We start from the raw sequence: 10,201 nt of genomic DNA on the forward strand, positions 1-10,201 counted from the left end.
TCTTGAGAGCTAAAGGAAAAAGAGAGAGAGAGAGAGAGAGAGAGGGGAAGGGAGAGAAGAAAATAGAGATTTTCTTGTAAACGTCGAGACGCTCGACGGTGTGATTCCTCTAAGAAATAAATCCCCTGCAGCTCCGTGGACGTAAGCAAATTTGTCGAACCACATAAATCTATGTGTCGCTCTGGCATTTTTTCTGCGTGCAATTTTTTTCGTTACATTTTTCACTTTATTGTCGTCGTTTTTCACAACATACATTTTATCGTCATCTGAGAATATTGCTACTTATGCTCACTCAGCAAAAGATACTTGTGATACACATGTTTTTGCCTTTATATCCACCACAAGGTCATTAGAATGGATAGTAGATTCTGGTGCATCTCGATATGTGACAAGAGTTGTTAGTGAGTTCTCTTCATATAGTCACATAGCAGTTCTAGCGAGCATTCAGACCGTTGATGGTACAAGACAGCCTTTGGTTGACATATACAGAGTATACCAAGACGTTTGAGGAGTACATGCCAACCCAAGGGATACAATATCAAACCATTTGTTCATACACACCGACACAAAACAGAATCAAGGAAAAAGAATAAATACCTTCTAGAAGTAGTCAGAAGCATGATAATTTCGATAAATGTCCCAAAACATTTGTGGGGGCAAGTTGTTTTGATAGTCGTTCAATTTATCAACAAAATACCTTCAGGAGTGTTAGACTGTCAATCTCCTTGTGAATTGTTAAAAGAAGATAATGGCGGGATCCTCTTATTGAAGGTATTTGGTTGGGTATATTTTGTGAAGGATAATAAACCATCAATTGGGAACTAGATCCAAGAGCTGTGAAGTATATTTTCGTAGGTTATTCCGCCAATCAAGAGGGGTATGTTTGTTGGATCCCATTAGAGAAGATATTGTTTGTATGAATGTATTTAGAGAATTCGAGCCATATTATACTTTGGAGATAACCTCACCTTTTGGTGACTCGTTAGATGCTAAAGTATGAGACAAGGGGGGGAGAGTATTGATGGTAAGTGATTGATACATGTGGGGATGATGCCTTGTCCCGTTGTGCGGGAAAGATCGACTGAGGAAGAGCCAAAAGTTGAGGAAAATGAGCCCGAAAGTGGTGAGATTCAAGCTCAAAGGGAGCTAAGGGTGCATATAAGGAAGAGAAGACAGAATGAGGGAACAGTACTTGTCGTGGCACTCATGTCAACAAGTCCTTTTCATGGTTTAACCCGAATCCTGAGGCACCTACACCATCCACTTCAAAATTCGATTACACAAGTGATATGATTCCTCCCTCTTTTCATCCCACTCCCATGACTTTAAGGAGGACCTTTCCCAACAATGCGGGTTATCCTCTTGATAGTTTTGGTTTCTCACATACATTGCCCAGTTTGTCTCATACTCTAACATATCACCTTTATATGAAACATTCATTGAATTTTTTGACATTGTCTCTATATTCAAGTGTTGGCAGGTAACTAAAACATTCATTGAATTTTTGGACATTGTCTCTATATTCAAGTGTTGGCAGGTAACTAAGGAAGGACCCAAAGTAGAAGGCTACAATGTTGGAAAAACTTGGTGCTCTCGATAAGAACAGGGCATGGGCGCTCGCGTTGCTACCAGTAGGAAAAAAGACGATCAAGTTCAAATGCATCTTCACAGTGAAGCATACCTCATAAGAAAGAATTGATCGCTACAAAGCACGGTTGGTGGAGAAAGGGTATTGTCAGATGTGTGACATCAACTACGATGAAACATTTGCACCAGTGGCAAAAATGAGCATAGTCATGACTCTTGTCTCTGACTGTGAATGGTGAATAGAGCTTACAACAACTGGATTGTGTATCTTTATAGGGATCTGCTAGAGGAGGTGTACATGGAATACCCATAGGCTTCGACAAGAACCAAACGGTGGGTAAGGTATGTAGCTTGAGAAAGTCACTGTACGGTTTGAAACAGTCTCCTTGAGCTTGGTTTGACATGTTCAGGAAAACAATGATAGACATGGGCTATCAGCAAATCAATGCCGACCACACAATATTTCTTCGACGACATGGTGGTCGCATTACTATTCTTGTTGTGTATGCGGATGATATGATTGTCACTGAGGATGACCAGGGAGAGTTTGCTCAGCTGAAGACAAGTTTGGGCAAAAAGTTTGAGATGAAGGACCTGGAATAGCTTAGATGTTTCTTCGGAATCGAGGTGGCTCATGAAGCAGAAGGGGATTGTTCTATCTCAGAGGAAGTATATGCTAGAATTGCTCACAGAGACAGGCATGTTGGAATGAAAGCATGCAGTTTCACCAATTGATCAGAAGGGAAAGTTGGGCGAAGAGGCAAGAGAGCCAGTTAATCATGAGAGGTACCAGAAGTTCGTAGGTCGTCTCATATATCTGAGTCACACTCGTCACGACATATCATTTGTGATAAGTGTGGTGAGTCGCTACATGAATGATCCAAGGAAGGGTCACATGGAAACAGTATATCTGATTTTGGTGTACCTGAAGAGTGCACCAGGGAAGGGGTTGATCTTTAGAAAGAATGAACATGTAAACATTGAAGGCTATTGTGACTCTGATTGGGAGATATGGATGACAGGAGGTCCACATCTGGATATTGCATGTTCGTAGGGGCAACTTAGTCTCTTGGAAGAGCAAGAAAAAACCAGTAGTAGCGAGGTCGACAACAGAGACAAGAGTATAAGACCATGACCTTAAGAGTTGCTGACATGATGTGGCTGAGAGCCTTGTTGGTAGAACTCAAGGTTGACCGAGGAGCTCAAATAAATTGTGGTGTGACAACAAGTCAGCGGTCAACATCGCCAAACAATTGGTGCAACACGAATGAGCCAAACATGTGGAGATTGATACGTTCTTCATTAATAAAAAGTTGAATAGCTGACCACTGGAACCAAGTCATGTAACCATTGGAGAGCAAGTGGCCGACTATCTCACCAAAGGACCTAGCTCATTAGATTTGTCTAGGTTATGTGACCAGATGGGCTTAGTGGATATCTTTTGCCCTCCTTGAGGGAGAGTGTTGAGATTTCTTTTTAATGTTAGGGTCCTATTTATAAATAGAAGAAGTCTAAATATTCATTTGTAAATGTTATGAGGCTCCATATAAGCCCAAATCTAATATTTATTTGTAAATGTTATGAGGCTCCATATAAGCCCAAACCAATAATGAAATGAGCAGGTTTTCCTGGAGCATTTTTTTCTATTGATTTGAATTTGTAAATACATAAGAATTGTGTGCTAAGTATGTAAATTTTTATAGGTTATTTATTCTTTAAACGTTATAAAATTAAATTTCAAGAGCTTACCCAAGTAAAATTGTTCATATCAGCAGTTTCGTGTTTTCCAGTGAGGCGATCTTCATTGCCTTCACCATAGGAAGAAATGTGTTCCTTGTGCCTGAGGCTAAGTTTCTCAATGGCCTTCTCTATGATCTCATACCCTCCGTTTCCCCTCATAGATTTTGTGCTAAAAGTAAAAAAACCAAAAGTTTGAAAACCAAATAATCTATTTTTGAAACAAATAAGTAAAAACGAGGAAAAAGTGGTATTTGAATGGCAGAAAAAAATTTTTTACCTATAATTCGTGTGGGCGCCAGCGCCATTCCAATCCCCCTAAAACAAATGTATAATTATAAATTTAATTTCAAATCATGCAAAAAGAATTCATTTCAATATGGAAACCTCTTGATCAAAACAAACATAAAATTGATCCAACCGGCACGGGCTTTGGGTCCAACGAAAGGAGCACACCAGCAATTTCAGTAATCCTCTGATTACAGAAATACCAAAGTTAGTATTAGCGAAGGAACAATAAAAATTACAAGTTCAGGATGAAATTTGCTCTGCAAATAATGAGAGGAGATACAAACCTCGAGAATATAGCGAGCAATCCATAACTGATCAGCAATAGAAATGCCAACGGCTGGACCAACTTGGAATTCCCACTACAAGATAGCACAACATTCATAATTTCCATTTACATCAAAACAGGAAAAAAAAAAAAAAAGATAGGAAAGTTTACATAAATACCACTAAATTCCAATGTATGTTAATATCTCACTTAAAACTCCAATTTTTTACATATGTGCCACCTTACCTATGCATGAAATCATATTTCAAAAGTTAAAAAAAAGTCATATTTTTTATTTGATATGAAAGATTTGGGTGGTATAAACGCGTAAGTAGAGCTTAGGTGTTAGATATGTAAATACATAATAATTGGTTGGTACAAATGTAAATGCCCAAGGAATAAAAGAAAGAAGTTAATTACCTGACCAGGCATCACCTCTCCATTGACGCCACTAATGTTGATCCCTGCATATAGGCAAGCTTTGTAATGGGAATCAACAATATCACGACCAAATGATTTGTCGGCACCTACGGAGCAATAGTATGGACCCTGTTACAAAGTCACATTGATGAGCATGAGCATAAGGTTCAGATAGATTGAAGAAATGATTTGCTGAGTATATTAGCTCAAACACAAGCCGAAAATTGTTTAATTTCAGAGGAATAAGAACAATTTGACTAATAAAAGCCAATAAATAATGTAAAGAGACAAAAAACACAAAATATTTAGAGGACACAACCCTTAGTCAACTGTGGTAATATTCTAAAAAAAAATTTGGTTGAATAATGCATTAGTGAACAGAAGTTTAAGATAGAAATGTAAATGTTAACAATATAATAATATTGGTAGCATTTATCACCTGGGGGCCTGGAAAGCCACCCAATGGCCAGCCAAGGGGCCACTTGACATCCTTTTGAAGAAGAGTGTACTCCTGCTCAATTCCATACCTGGCAAAGAGCATAGCACGACACAGAAAATATTTCAAATCATAATTTCATAAGACAGGTCATAAATAGTAATTTAAACAAATTTAAAAACTATTCAGGTTACCAAGGTTCTTCAGCAGCTACATCAGGATGGCTAAAAATTTTAGCGGCATTATATCGTTTGTTAGAGGGGATTGGCTCTCCATTTGGGCTGTAACAGTCACATAAGACCTGCGAATAATAGAAATAGAAAGATTTTAGGACATGATTAAGGCTAAGAGGAAGGAAGAATAAATCTTTATTGATGAAAGAGATAACTTTATTTCTCGCTATTTTCTTCTTTATACAAACTTAAAGACACTATACTTATTTATACTAGTGACACCCCCATTAGAAATGTGAAACAAATTACAATTCTATGAGCACCATGACTCTCTAGAATAATCTCCTATCTTCCATGACAAAAGCCATTAACTACTTATTTTAGATATTTCTAAATACTCTTTTAAAATATCTCTAGAATACTCTAAGATCTTCTTTAGAATAGTCTTTAGAATTCTCCAAAGAACATTCTACATTAAAGGTAAATTACATATGGGCCAAAGCAAGCTCATTAACTACTTATTTTAGATATTTCTAAATACTCTTTTAAAATGTCTCTAGAATACTATAAAATCTTCTTTAGAATAGTCTTTAGAATTATCTAAACATCATTCTAGATTAAAGCTCAATTACATATAGGCCAAAGCAAGTTTAATTTTCAACATCTCCTCTTAAAATTCATTATATCATTCTAAGCAAACTTTGTATCTTGATAAAATTTTCAATTTTGAGCTACAGGGCAAAAATATCTACAATTTGGGCTTGAGACTTCCCGTACTCAACTTGTATCTCTTCTCTTGTGATAGATTCTCTTATCTAGTGATAACGTGTATCAATATGCATACTTCTAACATGAAAAATTGAATTATTGGCCAATGCTATTGTTGGCTTGTTATTAATATGATCTTTATTGTTTTTTCTTGTGGTAAACTTAATTCTTTCAGCATGCTTTAGGCAACATCCTTTGCTTTGCAAGTAGAAAGAGTTACAATTGATTATTTCTTTGACATCTAAGTGAAAGCAGTGCCTTCCAAAAAGAACACAAATTTTGTGATGTTCTTTCTATCATCCATATCTTCAACCCAATTCCAGTTGCTATATCCTACAAGCTTGAAGTTATTAAATGATGAATAGTGTAAGCCAAAATTAATCGTATCCTTGATATAACACATGATTCTTTTGGAGTTTCAATGTAGTGTTCACATGTCAACATTACTAAGAATATCGGGGCTTATGCATATCGAGCAGCGTAAACTCCCAATTAAATCATGCTTTGATAATTTAACTCTAGAATCTATGAGAGTATTATGGACATGTTATTTTTTTTATTTTGAACTTTTTCAACATTTTTCTTGCATATCCTTCTATTGAGATAACCATTTCATTTTCCCATTGTTTGACTCAATACCAAAGTAGTGTGTCATGAGTTCAATATCAATCATCTCAAACTCTTTTGTCATTGTTTGTTCAAATTCTCCAAGCATGCTTCGATTACTACTAAAAAAGATTAAATCATCAGCATACAAGCAACCAATAAAGATATCTCCATCCTTATTCTTGATGTAAAAAACTTGCTAATAAGAATATTTCATAAAACCATTTTCTTGTAAGTGCTTATCTTTTAGGCTATTCCATGCTGTTAGTGCTTGCTTCAATCCAAAAAAAGCTTCTTTAGCTTTAGAACCATCTTATTTCCTTTTAACTCAGAAGCCTGGTGGTTGTTGAACATATACTCTTTCTTTTACGATTCCATTCAAGAATGCATAATTTACATCCATTTGTTGTATTCTTCGTTTATTTTGGGTTGCAAGAGCAATAACCAATCTAATAGTTTTTGATCAAACAACGAGAGTAAATACCTCTTCAGAGCCAATGTCAATCATAGTACTATAGCCTTTTGTAATCAATCTTATTTTATATCAATAGTTTTACTATAGCCTTTTGTAATCAATCTTATTTTATATCTAAGGCAATAGCCCTGTACCCTGTCTCTGTTGTTGAGCTTGATACTACAGATTATTTCTTGCTCTTTCAAGAGACCAAGTTGCCCCTTACGAATATGCAGTATCCTGAGGTAAATCTTCTGTCATATGCACAACTCGCCCAGTCAACATCACAATAGTCCTCAATGTCTACATGCTCATTTTTTCTGAAGATCAACCCCTTTCATAGTACATTCTTCAGGTACCTCAGAATCTGATACACTGCGTCCATATGATCATTTCTTGGATCATGCATATAGTGACTCACCATGCTCACTGCAAATGAGATATCGGAATGCGTGTGACCAAATAGATCAGACGACCTAGTAATCTCTAATATCTCTCATGATTAACTGGTTTTACTGTCTCTACACTCAGCTTAGTCTTCTGATTAATATGAGAGAGTACAGGCTTGCATGCCAGGATGCATGTTTTTATGAAGATCTAGTACATAATTCTATAGATAAGACCATCCCCTCTAGTCCATGAGCCACTTCAATCCCAAGGAAATATCTGAGTTGTCCAAGGTCCTCAACTCAAATTGTTTGTCCAATCTAACATTTAGTTGAACAATCTCTGTCTCATCATCACCAGTAATAATTATGTCATCAATGTACACAACAAACAGTGATGTGACCAGATGAAATAATACTGTATGATTGACATTGATCTACTCATATCACAAGCCCACCATAGCTTTTATGAACTTATCAAAATAAGCTCGATGAGGCTGCTTCAAGCCATAAAGCAACTTCCTGAGCCCGCACATCTTGCCCACTATCTGACATGTATTGAATCCTGTAGGTATGTCCATATCTTCTCTAGTAACTTGCCATGAAGAAAAGCATTCTTCAGATCAAGTTGGTGTAACCTCCACCCACCATTCTCAGTCAGAGAAACCAGTGTCCTTGTTGTGCCCATCTTCGCTATAGGTGTAAAAGTCACATCATACTTAATGTCATACGTCTGATTGTACCATTTCGTCACCAATCATGCCTTGCAACGCTCCACTTTCTCTTATCGATTTTATTTTATTGTGAAAATCCACTTGCACCCAATTGTTCATTTTTTTACTGGCAATGGTATTATCTCCCACATCCCGTTCTTACTGAAAGCACCAAGTTTCTTCAACATGGAAATTTTCCACTTTAGATTTTCTTTAGCTACCTGTCACCACTTGGGTATAGAGACAGTGTCTAAAGATGCAATGAATGCTTCGTGTATAGATGATATGTTAGAGTATGAGGCAAATTGAGGAATGTTATGTGAGAAAAAAAAATAATCAGGAGAATAACGATAAGAAGAATAGCAAATTGAGGAATGATGTGAGAAAAAAAATAATCAGGAGAATAACGATAAGAAGAATGACCTCTATCGCTGCGAGAGGTCCTCCATAAAGCCACGGGAGTGGGAGGAAAAGAAAGAGGAATCATATCACCTAGGTAATCAAATTCTAAAGTGGAAGATGTAGGTATCTCAGGAGTCGGGGTAGACCGAGTAAGGGACTTGATGGCACGAGTGACACGACATATACTATTTCCGGACTTGATCGCATGAGTAACACGACAAACATTGTTCCCACATTCTGCCTCTTCCTCGTCTACAACCACAGCTCTCTTTGAGCTTGAATCCCTCCACCTTCAGATTCATTTTTCTCATTTTTCCGTTCTTCCTCAGTTGATCCTTCCCACACAAAAGGACAAGGCATCGTTCCCACATGCACAAATCTTTGATCATCACTGCTCTCTCCCTCTCGCTTCATACCTCCAATATCTGATGAGTCACCAAAAGGTGAAGTCACCTCCAGGGTGTGGTACAATTCAAACTCTCTAAAGGACACATCCATGTTCACAAATAGTCTCTTCTTTATCGGACTCGAACAAACATACCCCTTTTGAGTAGCAGAATAACAATGAAAACACAATTTATAGCTCTAGGATCTAACTTTCCCACTGATGGTTATTGTTCTTCACAAAGTATACACAACAAAAAACCTTTAATGGGAGGATGTCACTATTATCTCCTTTTAACATCTGACAAGAACACTTCCAATTCAACACTATCAAGGGCATTCTGCAGATTAATTGAGCCGATGCCAAAACTGCTTGCCTCTACAAGTGATCATCATACTTCGAGCTATCTCTAGAAAGTATATATTCTTCCTCCCTGCTACTTTGTTTTGATATTGATGTGTATGAGCATATAGTTTAATGTTGTATCCCTTAGGCTGACAAGTACTCCCCAAACGTCTCGTCGGTATACTATGTCTTATTACCAGACCTCAGTACCTTTACTACTACATAATATTGAGTCTGAATCACCCTATGAAATTCTTTAAAGCAGCCAAGCATGTTAATTTTGTTTCTCATCAGATATGATCAAGTAACACGGGAAAAATAATCAATAAAAGTCACAAAATATTCATAACCAACCATAAAAGCTGCAGAACAGAATTCTCATACATCTAAGTGCACCAAATCAAAAATATAAGAACTAATTTTACCAGAACTAACATAAGAGCTCATAGTATAATTACCAAACTCACAAGTATCACACAATAGTTTTTGTTGATTTATCTCTTCATACAAGGATGATACAAATGACTCTATAGACTAAATAAATAGTGTCTCATACGTCTGAGAAGTAGCAACAAAACATCCTCCACACTTCTCTCAAATCATCTTGCTTCAGCATTATCAATCACGAATGCCAAGGCTGAGTCCATCCCCTCTTTATCCAAGTATCAAAGTTTATTATGTCAAGTGTCAATCCTAAGTCTCTGGTCAATCATATCTCTTGAAAGATCACCTTTAGATTATCAAATGAAACAACACATTTTAGTTGAATTATAATAACACTGATGAAGGTTCATTGGAAAGAAAAGAACATGCAAAACATTAGACAAAGTTATAGAATCTGTACACCTCACTATACCCATATCAGCCACATACTATGTTGTACCATCAGCAGTCTGAATGCTCTCTAGAGCTGTTAGGTGAGTATAATAAGAGAATTCACTAGCAGCATTTATCATATGTTGAGATGCACAGAAATCTACTATCTATTCTGATGATCTTGTGGTAGATATAAAACATGTGCATCACGAGTACCTTTGGCTGAGTGAGCATAACTAGCTAGATATAAAACATGTGCATCACGAGTAACTTTGGCTGAGTGAGCATAACTAGCAGTGTTTTTCTAGGATGACGATAAGGTGAATGAATCCTCATTTATATTACATGTCGCTCTTTGCTTCCTCTTCAACATCTCTAGCAACTTGTGATCCTCATCGGTAAAGTAACCTTCTCTTT

The 10,201-nt window shown here is 36.8% G+C and overlaps 1 protein-coding gene across 1 annotated transcript in view; it reads right to left on the reverse strand.

Annotated features, from left to right (window-relative positions):
- Window positions 1-3,600: 3,600 nt before the first annotated feature.
- The window catches only part of LOC110021868 (glutamine synthetase cytosolic isozyme 1-1-like), a 21,623-nt gene continuing 15,022 nt past the window's right edge, over window positions 3,601-10,201 (reverse strand). The window contains exons 5-10 of the mRNA XM_020720559.1: window positions 4,931-5,037; window positions 4,740-4,827; window positions 4,301-4,429; window positions 3,900-3,974; window positions 3,746-3,799; window positions 3,601-3,642 (exon numbers count right to left, since the gene is read on the reverse strand). Coding sequence (XP_020576218.1) covers window positions 3,601-3,642; window positions 3,746-3,799; window positions 3,900-3,974; window positions 4,301-4,429; window positions 4,740-4,827; window positions 4,931-5,037 — 495 coding nt within the window. The remainder of the gene's footprint in view (window positions 3,643-3,745; window positions 3,800-3,899; window positions 3,975-4,300; window positions 4,430-4,739; window positions 4,828-4,930; window positions 5,038-10,201) is intronic.

Source organism: Phalaenopsis equestris, unplaced genomic scaffold (assembly GCF_001263595.1).
Source record: "Phalaenopsis equestris unplaced genomic scaffold, ASM126359v1 Scaffold000151, whole genome shotgun sequence".
Classification (NCBI taxonomy): domain Eukaryota; kingdom Viridiplantae; phylum Streptophyta; class Magnoliopsida; order Asparagales; family Orchidaceae; genus Phalaenopsis; species Phalaenopsis equestris.